This window comes from Rhamphochromis longiceps, linkage group LG15 (genome assembly GCF_057381845.1).
Source record: "Rhamphochromis longiceps isolate RC_006_pf linkage group LG15, R_longiceps_female_GT1.1, whole genome shotgun sequence".
Taxonomy (NCBI): domain Eukaryota; kingdom Metazoa; phylum Chordata; class Actinopteri; order Cichliformes; family Cichlidae; genus Rhamphochromis; species Rhamphochromis longiceps.
The window spans coordinates 26,847,223-26,863,692 of NC_140571.1; the positions used below are offsets into that span (position 1 = coordinate 26,847,223).

The following is a 16,470-nucleotide window of genomic DNA, read 5'->3' on the forward strand; positions in this document are numbered from 1 at the left end:
GGTGAGTGCGAATGGTTGTTTGTCCCTGTGTGTTAGCCTTGCGACAGACTGGCGACCTGTCCAGGGTGTACCCCGCCTCTCGCCCTATGACAGCTGGGATAGGCTCCAGCGCCCCCCGCGACCCTGAAAAGGATAAACGGAAGTGAATGGATGGATGGATGATTCGGTTCATTTGATGCTGCAGGTTCAAATCCCGATGTGAGTGTGAGGTGCTCTTGAACAGCATGTGTGTGGTTGTGTGTATGCAGGTGGTGGACTGTTCCTGGGACGAGACGGTGAAGGTGTACACACCTGCGTGCCTGTCGGTGGGAGCGCACAGTGCAGCCCCTTAAAATGCCCACAGACCTCTGAGGACGATTTCACCTCGGCGCTGGTATTCGAGCACTTCTCCCCGATGAAGCCAGTGCCTCGTCCTGAACCATAACGACTGCTTCGCCGACGCACACCCGACTCTTCACTTCTTCCACAACGTTGTTCAAAATCCGAGCCTCAAACTGTGAATGGTTAAGACACACGCCACTGAGACGTCATTGCTCTGACACTTTGGTACCAAATCGGAGCCAAAATTCTGAAAACATAAGTTTCACAGGTGGCTACTGGACCCTTGTTTCCATAGGAACTGGAAAACACCAGCCATCATGTTTGGGCAGATGAGCTGGACATTACTCGGTCCCACGACTGTGATCAACTCTGTCAGAATAAAGCATGTGTTGGCATGTGTTTGAAAAGCAGATATTTTACTGTGATAACTTTTGTTCTTGGTTTTGTTATTCTGGGCATTTCACATTATCAAACAGTGGCACCCCCGTATTCAATGCTGCCTACTACAGTGGCATAGTGGTGCAGGGGTTGGGTTTGTTGCCTCACAGTGGGAAGGTTTCTAGTTCAAACATTTTTGTGTGTGTACTCTGGCTTCCTCCCACTGTCCAGAGACAGGCATGTTGAGTTATTCTAACTGACCATGGAAGTGTGGTAGATACATGCACACACACGCAAACACACACACACGTCTGGTTTGCATTCCTCATGGGGACATCCCATTGACATAATGCTTTCCCTAGCCGCTTACCCTAACCCTAAACCTAGCCTAGTCATAACCCATTTGTAACCTTGACACTAAAACCACATTTTGAGTGTGAAAAATGCCTTCAACCTGATGAGGACCTGGATTTTGGTCCACACCAGTATAGTAAATTTCAGATTTTGGTCCCCACCAAGATAGCAAGAACCCGTACACACAAACACACAGCTATACTGTTTGCTCTCAGACCTGGGAACTTTGGAAAAACTCCGGAGTTTAGGAGTGAAGCTAACACCTCACACTGGACTGAAACAGGTCTCCCCATCATCCGTGTGTTTAGTGTTTTTATTTTTTAATATTAATTGCTGCAAGTTAATTTATCATTTGTTTCTCAATCAGGGATATTTTTGTGTCTGAGTTGAACTTTAACCTTTGTACTCTCTAATCAGTTTGAGTTTAAAACTGCAAATGTCCTTCATGTTTCACACGTCACTGAAAAGTTTACGGTGAGTTTATTTCACAGTCAGTTGAGACGGCTTCAGTGTTTGGCGATGTGCCTTGAATAAAGCTAATTTTAATAGTGTGGATCATTTTTTGTGAAACACGCACATCTGTATCACTGGAACATTTTCATACGGGGAAAATGAAAAGTTAAAGTCTGTCCCTCACTTTGGAAGAAAATGGGGATGATCACACTGACACTGATGTTTGTTTACATGAAGACGAATTCATGTCCAGGAAGATGAATTATTTCACATCATCATTTTACATGCTGTGAGACTCTTCAGTGTCTTCTAGATAAATCTCAAATAACCTTTGAGTCCTTTCAATTTTTGCAGGTTTCACTGACATAAAATGTTGATTATATATATAAATTGTAATATTTTTAATATTGATATTTTTCCGCCAGTGTTGAAAAAAAAACTGTTCAGTTTAAGTTCAAAATGAAATGAGACATTGTGTACGAGCCCACAGACGGGTGAAACTGTCGCTGGCTTCAGGCGACGTGGTTTCTCATTCCTTCGCCGTGATTGTGTGCTACACATTCATTTGGAAATCCATATTAAAAATGGATTCACGCCTGTTAAGTTCTGTGTTTGAAGTTAAATTACTCGGCCTAATCTATATTACCTATAGTTTCTAGAACAATGCATGCATGTATTTGCAGTTTCCCCTCCTCCCTCTCTCAGCGAGTTCCGGTCTAAATCCTCGGCCCGTTTTCCCAACGTTTGAAAGCGCCTCCGTCTTCTCCTTTCTCCGCGTGTTAATTGAAGCTAATGGTCTGAGCTCGATAAGGGCGGATTTCCCTTCCCTGTGGCCTGCAAACTGATTTTCTGATGAAATATTTCAATTAAAATATTGTCCAAGTCATTTCCACGCCTGTTACGACTGATGGTGGAGTCTCTGTTTTTCGATAAGGAGGTGGAGGAGGCTTAAAGGAATGAAAAATAGAGATGTCTGTTTCTCCAGGATCATGGCAGACGTCAAAATATACATAGAGGGTTTTTGTTGTTGTTTGTTTTTAGCTCTATCGAAGGGAAATCTTAATAGGCTACTGCAGTAGATAAATTGTTCCATTAAGAAATGATTTTCTGTGTCTGATGCGGAACAACACGAGTTCAGCCTCATCCAGGATCTTCGGGATGAGCTGGTGGCCAGAACACAGGGATGGAAATCCCCGCAGCAGCATCACTTTCTCAGTTCAAGGCTGGAAGCGGGGACGTCACAGAGTCCCCGCCCTGTTTTATACTGTTACACGTGCGGCGATATCCAGGTTTCATCGTCTGTGCATGCTGGGCAAGGGTTAAATTTGATGATCTGAATCCTCTCACACTCACATCCATTCATGAAGGGCTCAAATGCAAGAGGACACACACAAGGGTTATTAATGCTCTGTGAGTGAGAAATTATCCACCAGTTTAATGCTGATATCAGTTATGTAGATGGAATATTTTACAGTAGGTCGCACACCTGCAAACATCGGGCACGCGCTTCCAACAGCCACTGCATTTATTCAGGTGACGTACCCTCCAAAATCCTCCACTCATTCAGCTTCCTGCAGATGCCACAGATGTGAGGTCAGGGGTGCTTTTCTCCAAAGAAGGGCTGAAGATGCGTTACACGAGTATAAATGCAGGTGTATCTTCACATTCTGGCTTGTCGTTGTCCCACGATTGATCAGGTGCCCAGTCTGCTGAGGTGAACCAAGAATGTGTCATTTCATTTCTCTACACACCTGGAGAACAGAGAACCTGAAACCTGCTCCACAGATCCGGGCCGATTCCATGAAACACGGAGTTAATAAAACTCGTTTAGTGCAAATAAATGAGCAGCTCATCCACGAGGTCTTTAATCGAGTAAACCTCTGATTTCAGCGTCTTTAGTGTGAGGATTTTCTCTGGGGGGGTTTTCAGCTGCACTTTCAGATTTTTCTAGCATCTTTGTTTTTTTATTTCTCATATTTTACAGATTAATTAATATATTTCAAAAGATAATAGGCCTACTTCCAGCCCACACTCAGACTCCGAGGCCCTGCACTGAACATGCTGAGCTGCTTCCTGTTAATATCTGTAAAATCTGTTGATTATTTCATCCTATATCCACGCTGTGCGGTTTTCAGCTTCAGCAGCGTATAAATCTATGATCTGTCACGGCAATAAATCTGATTAAGACTGAACTGCAGAAGAGGTAAACACGGCTACAGTCATCTGTACTCCTGCTGAGTCTTTACAGTCGTACTCGTCGGCACTGGCGGCTGTGATCCGCAGCAGACGGAGTTTAGGAGATTATTACACCTCCAAATAAACATTTTGCTCTCTGAATCAGAACAGTTCAGGTTTTAAGGTGGAAGAAATGACTGCTCAGATATGCCAGATACAGAGTGTACAGGTCTAGTCTTTATCAATCTACCTGGTAATGTTTCGTTGTTTCCTGCATGTATGTAAAGGCTCCCTGCTTCAGACTGGAGACCCACGCTGAATCCCACACCTGAGACAGGTTGTGGCCCCGTCATGACTCTGAGCAAAGGAACAAAGTGGATGGATGCTCATGTAAGCTTTAGCTCTACAACTGTAGAGTTTATCTGGAATCTGTAGCTCAATAATAAGGTCTTTTTCCACCTTTCCCATCAAATTATAGTAATTGGCCGTCACTAAAATCGTAATTCCTCTGTAATTTAATTAATTTCTATTATTATATTTTGAAATTACAATGTAATTATACTTATGTACAATTAGGTAGCTACACTAGAGTAACAGTGACGGCAGATGGCTACCCCTCCCAGAGCCTGGTTCTGCTGGAGGTTTCGTCCTCTTAAAAGGACACCAAAGCGCTTGCTCATAATTGTCGGGCTTTTCACTTTTTTCTGTGTATTATTTAGGTCTTTAACTTAAAATATAAAGTACTTTGAGGCAACGATTGGTGTGATTTGGCACTGTATAAATAAAACTGAACAGTCTTGAATAAGGAGGTAACAAGTTAGATTTGTATAGAAAACAAGGAAATATCTATCTATTTTTCTATTATTTAACTGTCCTTTTTTAACTTATACTTTACTTCAAATTTACTTACAGTATAACTTTTAAGTAATTGTACATAAACATAATTAGGCTACATTATCATGTCAAATAAATCCTGGTTAATTACTCAGAAATAAAGCCCTTAGTCTCAAGCCAAATTATAAAGTGTTACCAAAGACACAGAGACATGTATGTATGGGGTCAAGTACTAACTCTGGGAAAAACGGGAAATAATCAGAAGCCACGAAGCCCCCCCACAAAGAAACAAACTACAGAACGCACCAAAGCATGGATAAATAATCTAGTAAATTGTTGTTGACTCAAAAATCCGATGAATGCGCTCTCACTGGTCCGATCCCTGCACACAGAAATGTTTATCATAGCTGGAATTAATATTACAGAGTATTTAATATCTTCATCTTTTGGTTTTGGCTCGTGAGGGTTATTCTCTCTGATGAAGAGGAGGAGGTGCCGAATCAAAGTCATGAATATTTAAACTGCCTCTCAAAACAAAGATAAAGACATTTCCACGCAGACACTCGCGGTCATGTATCCTCCGTGACTTCATTGATGGAGCGGGTAAACACCGCCCCCTGCCCCCCCACCCCCCACGGTTCTGAGCCAAGAGGCTCTGCGGCAAAATGTCATTACAGAGTGCGCGCTCCGATAGGCTGCTGCGCTGTTTGCGCCGCTCTCCCACTTCTGCAGGACTTTTTCGTCTGATTTTATTTTCCGAGAAAGAAGCAGAGGAGAATGTCCACGGGTGATGATGATTCAGTGGAAACTAAAGTTTGTGTCACGTGCAGCACCGACTCCGAGCGCGAGCTCCTGCTACGTTTCTCCGTCTGAACGCTCCTGAACGCGGACAGCGGGCTTTGTGCAGCCTCAAGTCCTTCCTCTTCCGCGCCTGGCAGCACCCAACCTGTCCACAGGGCTCCCCGACACCGACTCCTCTCTGGCCCCCGTCATGGATGTGTTCAAGAGCCGACTTTTGGGAATTTCCGTGGCCGTGGCGCACGGCGTGTTCTCGGGCTCCCTGAACATCCTGCTGAAGTTCCTCATCAGTAATTATCACTTCGGCTTCCTCACGCTTATACAGTTTCTGACCAGCAGCACCGCAATGCTCACCCTGGAGACCCTCAGGCGGCTGGGGAAGGTCGAGATCCCCCCGTTCAGCCTGCAGCTCGCCAAGGTAACCAGTGTGACAGGAAGTCTCCACAAAGTGTCTTTATTCACTTTATTCATTTAGAGGCTCGCAAAAATGTAATATTTCTGTTATTTAGATCAAAACTTCACTATTCAAAATGTATTCATTATAAATACACAGATTCAAGTATTTATACTTAGTGAAGTAGTGAAATCAGTTTCACTACTTTTTTAACGCATTTTAACGGATTTTTCTCTAAATCCACGGTCACTCATTTAAACTGCAGTTTGTGAAAGTTACGGTTTGAAATAGAGGAAACTGCTTAATCATCGGCTCAGACCTGCCTCAATAAAACTAATGACTGAATGAAATTTGTTTTAGAGTGGAACATTTTTCTTTAATTACTGGCTGATTGACAAGATACATTAAAGAGACTGCAGTGATGGAACGGAATCATAATCTGGAGGAAGAGCGTAAACCTGAATATGGTACTTTTTCATTCATGTCCCCACTACAATAACTGTAATAACAGACTGTATATTCTGCATGGACTCATTGAGCTGTTACACACACACACACACACACACACACACACACACACACACACACACACACACACACACACACACACACACACACACACACACACACACACACTGTATAACAAAGATGGTTTTCCTTTAAACCCTGTAAGGTTTAATTCAGCAGTCTCTGGGGACGGGCTCAGTTTTTACTACTTCATCATTAAAAACAATGTAATTAGAATAAATAAATGACACCTGCTCAAAGCTTGTGTTTGCCAAAGCTTTTAGGAATAGGAGCTTTTCAGAAATCAACGACTTTTTTGTTCACAAGATTCTTTTTATTCATTAAAAACGTCCAGATCTGAGAACTGAACTCATCATACTGGATGCTTATAGTCTATTTATCTTTATTTTATTATTAATGTTCTTCTTCACTTCAGCTGTATCTTTGAGTTTAAACACTGTATTGGAGCTGCCATCCTCATCATTCATAATTAATGTGAGTTTTTACATAGAACAGGCCTCCCATATCTCACTCAGTGAAACAGGGTATAAACGAGGCATCAGAACAACACAGAGACACGACTGCGGTCATTCCACCTCTGCTTGCATTTGTACGATTCGCCTCCTCGACAGTGAAAAATGATGACAGTCGATGTACATTAAACAGAGGCTGTGGGTTAGAGTCCACTGAGACCCAAGGCCTGATCCGTCGAACACAACGAGTGTTTCTGGATGAAAGTACAAATACTACACGTTCAGGCACAGCACATTAACTCCAGCTGCACTCACTGCTGCTTTAGGAGGCAGATTTAGCTGAGATTTTTGGACTTCAGTGTAAATCTGAGGCATTTCTGTTTTGCTACATTTCAGGGGAAATGCTGTACTTAAAGTGGAGTTCTGAAGTGTAGCGATTTACTGACACTACTACCATAAAAGTGGAGTTCTTTAGTGCAGTGCCCTCAGTGTTTTGGAGTGGTAAATACTGTGCCGCTCGAATATTATCCAGGTATCTGAATACTGACCACACTGCAGAAGCAGTGTCCGGTATCGTAGCTGTGTCCAAATTCAGGAACCACATCCTCCTGTGCCCGCATTTGTAGGCCAATTACATTACAGCGACACGACGAAGACTGCTCAAATTCGAAGACTCCGACAAATGCGCCCTTCATTTCCCCAGATTTGAAGGATGGGTTGGGTGTATACTTCGTGGCCCAACATATCCCAGAATTCATAGCACGGCCCTGCTCAGTTTCCAACAATGGCGGCAGCTAGTTAGTTTTAATATTACTCTTATTATTCTTTCTGGGTCACAAAATAAACGTTTAACATATTTTCAAGCGAGAATGTAGCTGTGTAAACCTCAAATATCTGCTCAGTTTATCAAGACACCGCATATTTTCAAAAGCGCTCCGACGTTTTCAGAGACGTCCGTTACCCACTAGCTCGATAGCTAGCCGGGGGCAAGGCTCACTAGAGCCGGTGAGAACACCGGACTCCCGGCAAATCGTTTTCAAACCCACCGCCGTCTTTCGCTACTCAGGTTAAACATGATATATAAGTCACTTAGATAACTTAAAAATGTTATCGTTTGGCTTTTTTTTGGTTTTCATTTGTTCCTGAGTAAATCTGTTTGGCTGAGATTAAAGTTATAGTTTTTACACAGCTGAATAAACGTCAAGCAGACAGCTGATTATCAGAAGTGTGAGATGCTGGAGAATATACTCCAGTGTCTTGTTATATTTTAGAGAGCAAGGAGCAGACGGCTGAGTTTATTAAACTTCACCGAAACAATCTGCAAATGTCATTAACATTTAATAAACTATCATCTTGTCTTTATTTTTAGTTAGCACACACCTTAAACACTTAAAGCTGTAAGCTAATGATAGTTATATAAGAGCAGATGCTGCTGGTGCAATAAGCTGTACGTTTTACCTCCAATGGATGATCTGATTAGTCGACTAATCGCAAAAATAATCGGTGACTAGTCGACTATCAAAATAATCGTTTGTGGCAGCGCTATGTAGATGCAAACAAGTTTCATTTTAGTCGCAGAAACATGGAAACACTTCAAGTCTGTTTCAGGCCTGAGAATGTGTGTTTGCATCAGCTTGAGCAGGAAGGAGATTTCTGTTATTGCTCCAGCACATTCAAGATACTCGAGTAAAGTGGTCAGGTCCTCAGTGAAGTGAATGTGTGTTAATGTGTCACCATGGATGCTTGTCTCTTCCTGTCTGTGCAGGAGTTTGCCTCAGTGTGTATCCTCTCCACGCTGCAGTCCACGCTCACGCTGTGGTCTCTGCGCGGCCTCAGCCTGCCCATGTACGTCGTGTTCAAGCGCTGCCTGCCACTCTTCACGCTCAGCATTGGCGTGTGCGTGCTCAGGAACGGCGTGCCGTCTGTCGGGGTGGTGACCGCTGTGCTCATCACCACCGGGGGAGCTGCGCTAGCTGGTGAGCACAAACAAACACTCACACACTTAGTGACAAACTAGTGCACTGAGGCAGTTTAAGGTGCTCAGGGTTCTGTACTGCCCATAGTCCTGTTTATGTCTTTGTTACTAACGTGCTAACAGGTTTTAGCCCAAGTCCAAGAATATTCCACATCCCATTAACGTGCTGACACACACTACCCCACCAGAGCTGCTTGTCCCATTGTCTATCTTTGCATCAAAATGCTTTCCTTCTTTCTCCCCCTTACACCCTTACCTGGTTGCCTTGGACAGCTGCCCTTATTCAAGTCTGGTTCTGCCAGAGATCTCTTCCTTGTAAAAGGCATTTCTGCATTTCCACTGTCAGAGTGCTATTTGTAGTGGATTGTCTCAATTTTGGGGAGTTAACATTTTAAGGTCTTTACTTTGCAATATAAAGTGCCTTGAAACAGATGTTGATTTGCAAAATTAAAAAAATTAAAGAGTGGAGGAGACTCCAGTCATGTCTATTATTGGCAGACTGGTCCACATAGCCTCCGTCTGATTACTTTAAACACCTTCTTAAAGAACAGAGGTGTTAGGATAGTTGCAAAAACATTTTGAATGCTTCTATATCAGTGCTTGTCAGAGTTTTAACATTTTTGGCTTTTCTTTATGCACCTTGGAAGTTGGTGAAGTTGTGCCAGGAACCTGTTTTCTTCTATTTTTGAGCAGCTCCCACAGTCCTATAAGCTGTTGGCTGGTTGGCTTGTAACACCCACATAGCCAAAGCGATGTGCCGTAAACAGATTCTCAAACAGCTTTTAACTTGTGTTGTGTTTGTGGGAAACAATCCCTCACTCTCTTATTCCTAAAGCACAAGTGTTTCAGGTCAACTCCATCTGTCCATGGTCAAATGTCAAAGGTGTAGCGTGTACTCTTTAAAGAGCCTTCTCTTGCTGTTCATTCATCCCTCTGTTAACTTGTTTACTCTGCCTTTCCATCTTCTTTTAATGTATTTGTTTTTTTCATAAAGGAGAAGAAAATATTGAAGCTGATCCTTAAAAACAACAACAGTTAAAGCTGTTTAAACATTAAGTTATCTGTCTTATACAGATCTTTTAATCATCATTCTCAGCAGTAAATGTTGCCCTTCCATTAGCGATAACGATCCTGAAGTCATAAACAAAAACCTCCACGCACAATTCATTTCCTGGATTAATCCAGTCTGCTGGATGGGGGGTTGCTGGAACATGGACTGTGAACTCTGCAGAATATGAATCTAATGGACAGATTCATCATCCTGGGTTTTAATCTTCATGATAATTACCGCTTCTCGCAAAAAAATGTAAGATGTGCATCTTCCATGCGTCCCTTGTGGATTAGCCAAATCTCTGCAACATTTGGATTGTTTGTCACGTCAACAGTTTGCGTATGAGGCACATCTTTCAGCCATGATTAATATTATGGGGGAGATAGCTTATGACCCCTTCCCCCACCCCAAGTTTAATAAGCCTTTGTGATGGTTGATGTTGTTGTGCAGCGAGTCTTTTGAGCCGAATGTTTTTCAGGGTCTACTTCCTGTTGTATGTTGGCACATACTGTACCTCAGAGCCTTTATTCAGATTTTAAACTTTATTCTAAAAGTTGTAAAAAACATCACACATGCTTAACAAGGGGCAGATGATCACACCAGGAGCACACCTGTGTTTAGTTTGCATGGGGCTTTTATTTTGAAAATCCACTCAATTCTCTCTGCTGAGCTTCTGTGAAAATTATACCTGACCCCATTTTGAATCATATGAACTCAGAAAAGTGCTGGTGAGAATTTTGTGGATTTGTAAGTGCTTAGTGGGCACGAACGGCTTTGATGGCTGCCTGAGATGGAACAGGATCCCCATCCAACTTTACCAGCCCCCCTCTCATCCTTTATCAGGGATGCTACACTCGATTGTAACACCTAGGGGAACAGCTACACCAATTACATTGAGTTGAAAGATAATAGACCAACTGTGGCGCCTTATACGTGGTGAATTATTTTAGAAGTGGATAGTCATCTCTAAATTTGATTTAAAATAATAGAAAATGCAAATTATATATTCTCTCTGAGTTTAAAGGTGTTTTTATGATAACCCACTGAGCAATGTTTGCACATCCATGAACATATAAAGTAGCTTCTAATGGTTGTTTTATGTGCTTTTAGTGACATCAATTTAAGGAACAGCTAAACATTTTAATAAAAAAACGGATTTTATTAAAACAGCTGGTTTTTACAGCTGCTATAATATAACAATATAAAATGCCACAAAGCAACTCTTGTTGTGATTTGGTCCTGTTTAAATAAAACTGAATTGAATTTAAATGAATTGGAAAATTGGTCACATTCACTCTATCCTGGATTAACATCACTGAGGTGAGGAGGTAGTATAAAAATCCTTCCGCCTACCTGCAGGAATAAATCGTGCATCTATGGAGCTTTAAAGGTGCAAATGCTACAAATGGTTGGTGTTCACTGCTGCTGATCAGAGCGCATTCTGCACCATCACCAGTACTGAAGAATTTCTAAAAGGCTCACATAGAAAAGGGGCCGTGTGGAAGAAGAGCAACATTGTATCGCTGCAGATGATGATGATGGGCCAACAGAAGCATGCGACTGCAACAGTGGAAGTCGTTATGAGTCAGAACCTGATTCACTAAAGTTTGTGGTTTTTAAAAATAATTTTAATACCATCTTTCTCAAGTTCCTAATGAGTTTCATTGTAGTTTTTAGTCTTTTCCTGATTTCTACCAACAAGAAGCGTTTCTAAGTAACAACTTCTGACTTGCCAGCCCAACGCCAATTACATTAAAAATATCCACAGTCACATGTATTATTGTGTGCTTTAAAAATGCAGCAGTTTTCTAACAGCAATGAGCACCACTTTCTCAAACACGAGGAACTTGTGCATTTGTAAGGGACAGTCAGCAGCAGTGGATGAATCCAAAGATGGAATATGTAAAAAAATGGAAGTGACTGCTGTGTGTTTGCCAAATCTGATGGGCAGGTTGACCAAGTGTATTGGTTGGTTTTCACTGACAACACGAGCACTGACATCACGCTGGCAGACGAGGCTTCAGTTAGTGTAGTTTGTTTTCAGTATGAGAAGCTTCCTTGTCAAGCTTCCAGCATACAGGCTCAGCACAGGATTAATTCCATCTTTCCTTCTTTATCATCTGTCCTCATTCCTCAGCTTTCCCACCTACAAACTCCCACAATCTCCCATCTTTTGATATCACAGATATGCTAAAACACAAGGAAACCTCTCAGACACAGAAGGAGAAGCTGTCTGAGAAATGCTGCTCAACATTTCACAGTAACGTTAAAGCTCTAGAACCCAATGCTGCAATGACACAGACAACGTCCAGATCCCAACACGATCGAAATGCTGTGGAATGAATGAATGCCTGCAAAATTCCTTCACAACCACATGAGAAAATAATGAATTCTTCGAGTATTTGTGCCCGAAGTTCTTTTTATAAGCAATTTAATTACAGGGTGTACTTAAGCTTTCCCCGGACAGTGTGTGGTTTCAGGTTACTATAGCAAATTACCCATCAAATAAACAGACGTCTTGATGAATAAAAAAAAAAAAAAAATCATCCATTTAACAAAGCACAAAGCTGCTGGGAATTGCTGTTGTGAAGGGACTGGACCCAGTCTACCATCTCTTCCTGACCGGAAGTTGTTTTGACTTCCTAAACTGATCCAACAAGCCCCGCCCTTCAATGTTGGGACGTAGACTTAGCGGGCATCTGAAGTAAGGTGCAGTTGGCACTCGACAGGGTGCTATTGTTTGTTGCCCTGTTACAAAAAGTTGTATTAATATTGATGTAGGCTGTGGATAAAACATACCATATCCCAGTTATACTGAACTTAAAGTTCAGAAAAATATCATGTAAATAAAATCGAGAGAAACTTTACAGATGTTGAAATAAAAAAATGTAAAAACTTGATTTAAATTCTTTCTCCGCAGGTGCCGGTGATCTCACAGGTGATCCCTTTGGTTACGTCACCGGTGTTTTAGCCGTCATCATCCATGCCTCCTACTTGGTTCTGATCCAGAAAACCAGTCTGGACAGCGAGTATGGACCGCTTACCGCACAGTACGCCATCGCCATCATGGCCTCACCGGTATGGAGTGGTGTATTTTCAAACTTTACTGCCATCGTTATTCTCGCTTCTCATTTTGTATTTTTATCGGCTTCTCTCAGGTGCTGCTGGTGTGCTCCTTCATTTCTATGGATGCCATCAACATTTGGTCATACAAGGGCTGGACGGACCCTCACATCACGGTCATCTTCATCTTCTGCATCTTCATTGGCTGTGCCATGAACTTCACCACGCTGCACTGCACCTACATCAACTCGGCTGTCACCACCAGCTTCGTTGGTGTGGTCAAGAGCATCGCCACCATCACCGTCGGTATGTTGGCCTTCAGTGACGTTGCACCCACCAGTCTTTTCATTGGCGGTGTGGTGGTGAACACCATCGGCTCCATCACCTACTGTGTGGTTAAATACTACGAGACAAAGAAGAAGAGCTCGTACGAGGACCTGGAGGTGGCGGGAAAGGACAACGGGCTGCCGGGCAAGCCTTACAGAGAGAAACCTCCGCTGGACGGGAGCGGTCCCACTACAGGATCTGATCCAGAGCAGCCAGAGACAGAAGGAGTGCCGAGCAGTGACGACAAGGAGGAGGCAGCAGCCACGGCCCATTTGGCTAACGGACAGTTGTGGACGGGAGAAGGTGAGAAAGGTGTCAATTCTCATGTCATGACAGAAAAAGAGGCACTGGAGATGCAGAGGGAGCACCTCCACAAAGAGAACACCACTGCTGCCACGTCACTCAGTGATAGCTATGTCGGAGTGTGGAGGTCCATCAGACATCTGCAGTTCCTAAAGAAAGACCCCTTGATCGAAAACATGGAGCAGCAAAGTCCGTGAGGGTGGGACTAAGAGCCGAACTAAAAAAAAAAAAAGGAAATTAATAAAACGTCAAGGAAACCAGAGAAGAAGAAAATGACTGAACCTAATGTTCCTAATGTTCCTAATGTTGTAAACCTCAACATCTGGCAATAAACCCATTCTGATTCTGATTCTGAATCTGATTCTGATTCTCTACTGTATGTACGCCAGGAACCTCTTAGTGCTTACTGAATGCTCGTTGGTCGTGTTCACTGCTGTTGCTTCAATTACCTCGACGAGATCTTTTGTGCCAAAAACTCTGTTTCATCACACAGAAGTCTGAGTGCTTTATTTCTTTGTTGTTTATGAGTGGTGGAGAAAAGTGGATGAAGAGCTTTGGGCAGAGCTGCCCGTCAGTGATAAATCCTGCCTCTCGTGTCCCTCGGCTCAGCGGTGGGGTGGTTGGGGCTAGGCAGCGTGATGTGGATTGCGTCTCCAGCTTGCAGAACAAGAGCAAGCCTTGTAGAAAAAGAGTGCATCTTGTGCAAACTTGAAAATCACACCCATCAGGGAGGAGCTGAACACAACTAAAGGTTTCTGTTTTGTGCTTTGATCTTGTTTCTGATTGGCTGTGGGCATGCGAGCGACTCTATGGCTGTAATCACTCCGGGTTTCTTTGAGTTCGTCCAGCTCAAACTCTGCAGGTCTACGGTCACATTTTACTGCTGGTTTCCTGTTTCTGTGTTTACTTTAGCAACATTAAGTGAAATAATAATCCTGTCATTTCACGCTCCGCTTCTGTCTCATTTTCTTTTCTGTGTCTTTTCCTTAATTTTATATATGCGTTGTTCTTCTACTGGTGGATGTTCACAGAAAACGGCCAAAGTTTCAGAACTAATGTTGGTGTATGTAAAGGTGATCTCTGTGAGAGGAGAGCTCAGACTTCAGAACTTTTTTTTCTATCCTTGGATCTTTATGATGTCAGTGAGCGCAGATATTCCTTGTATGGTCATCTCAGCCTTTCAGTTCAGGCGTTGAGCACAGAAGCCCAACTAGCTATGCTTATGCATTTAACGACAGGGACAGAGAGAGAGAACTAAAAACACTCCAATAGCTTCTTTAAACAGGATCAACTGAAAAACTGCACCATGGCCCAAAAGGAAACACAAGAGCATAATGGCCGTTTTAAACACTTGTATTTATTTTTCATTTTATGCTTTTTTTTGTCAGCTAGGTACATTAAAAAAGGTTTCTTTTTGCTTTATATATTATAAAACAAGATGTTTTCAAATACAAGTAATTACAAGTTTACACAGTATGAATACAATTAAATACAGCTGCAAAAAATGAGACATTATAATTTGAAGCCTTATAGTTCTGATTTCCACTTATTTCACTTTTGAGTCCTTCTTCAGTGACACAATGATTTTAAGTTCTGGTTGCACTAAACAAGCTTTGTGAAGTTCTCATTGTTTCCAGAATTTTTATTTGACGTTTCAAAGTCCGCTGGAGAAATAATTAAAATAATTTTAATGTTGATTTCAGTTCATGTCGAGGCTTGATGTAATTATGGACTGTGATTCAGGTAGCACGCACCACACAGCATAACGTGCTTAAGTGAAAGTACCTTTTCTTCACTTGTCATCACACCAGTGTTATTACAATGACTGGACCGAGCAAGGATGTTCTTCAGGCTAGCTTAAGAAGGCTTTTTCCCAGAGATGTATCTAAGACTATCTAAGACTTATTTATGAGGCTTTTTGTGCCATTTGACTATGACTGGGTGCAGGGTCGGGTGGCTTTAATATTGATGTCTCTTCTTCATCCATAAGGAAGTTTATTTACCAGCAGAGTAGAATGAAAATGAGCAGTTCAGTACACCTAACAATCTGAGATTGATCATCTTGACAGAACACCTGTAATTTGATGACAGCACTTAGTTTTACTGCGGCGCTTCCCCTGAAAAGCGTCTTGGCTCCACAGATCGCACTGTGAATACTTTTTTATTATTTCTACCTCCAGTAGAAATTCGTGCCCACGGGGAGGTCTGTGCAGAGGCATCTGGCACAAAGAAGCCTCCAGTGGCTTTTGTGATATGCATATGAATCCCTTAACGCACACCTTGCTGGAGATTATTTCATTCTTCAAGCCTTCCTAATATGTTATTTTGGGACGGGATTACAAATGGCTCGGGAAAAGATTTGTAGGAGGTGTAAGAAAACGTGGCTTCATGATTAACTGTTGTTCGCCAGATTGGCGTGATTGGATTTGAAGAGAATACTGGTTACAAAGAATTTAATATAATCTGCTTTAAAAACACAAACTGTTCCTCTGACAGCCTCAGAGGAACAGTTTGTGTGGCTTTGCAGAGTAGAACAACAAGCCCAACCTTCCACTGCTCAAAGGTTCAGAAAAGAAACTAAGGAAGCAAAACTATCTGGCCTTGGTGCACCAGAAAACTGGAGAGGCTTGCTGCTCTCCTCCAGGCGATTCGCCGACAGTTTCTAATGAAATCGGTGAAAATCAGCCCCTCCGAGGGAGATGTGTGTGCCACTGAGCCGACCACACGTCTCAAGGAATTATTCAAGCATCCTCCACATGTGGGCTGAGCCGTTGTGGGCAGACATTTTAAAGTAGGGCTTGATGCTAATGATCACATCTGTTCCACTAAATATAACAGCAGATACCAAAGTTTAGTTAAATAACCTTACATAATCTTTTTTTTACATTTACTATTTTATGAAAACATGTAGAAATATTAACAAGAACTTAAAGAAATAGTTTTGGAAGCTCTGTGGATCTAGTCCAGTATCAGTCTCTGTCACGAGGTGCTCAGCATAGCTTATTATTAATATTGCAAGCAGATGGAAACAGCTAGCATCTGCTAAAGCACAGCTCACTGACAT

The 16,470-nt window shown here is 42.4% G+C and overlaps 2 protein-coding genes across 5 annotated transcripts in view; both read left to right on the plus strand.

Moving 5' to 3' along the window:
• The window catches only part of pex7 (peroxisomal biogenesis factor 7), a 46,678-nt gene extending 45,077 nt beyond the window's left edge, over nucleotides 1-1,601 (plus strand). For all 4 annotated transcript variants that reach the window (XM_085382272.1, XM_085382271.1, XM_085382270.1 and 1 more), the window contains exon 11: nucleotides 249-1,601. In XM_085382272.1, coding sequence (XP_085238398.1) covers nucleotides 249-332 — 84 coding nt within the window. In that variant the 3' untranslated portion in view covers nucleotides 333-1,601. The remainder of the gene's footprint in view (nucleotides 1-248) is intronic.
• A 3,609-nt stretch (nucleotides 1,602-5,210) lies between these two features.
• On the plus strand, nucleotides 5,211-15,842 carry slc35d3 (solute carrier family 35 member D3). Its single transcript, XM_085382010.1, has 4 exons — nucleotides 5,211-5,731; nucleotides 8,453-8,663; nucleotides 12,634-12,791; nucleotides 12,872-15,842. Exons 1-4 carry the CDS (start codon nucleotides 5,507-5,509, stop codon nucleotides 13,601-13,603), a joined length of 1,326 nt encoding a protein of 441 aa, XP_085238136.1. The 5' UTR covers nucleotides 5,211-5,506; the 3' UTR covers nucleotides 13,604-15,842.
• Nucleotides 15,843-16,470: the final 628 nt, after the last annotated feature.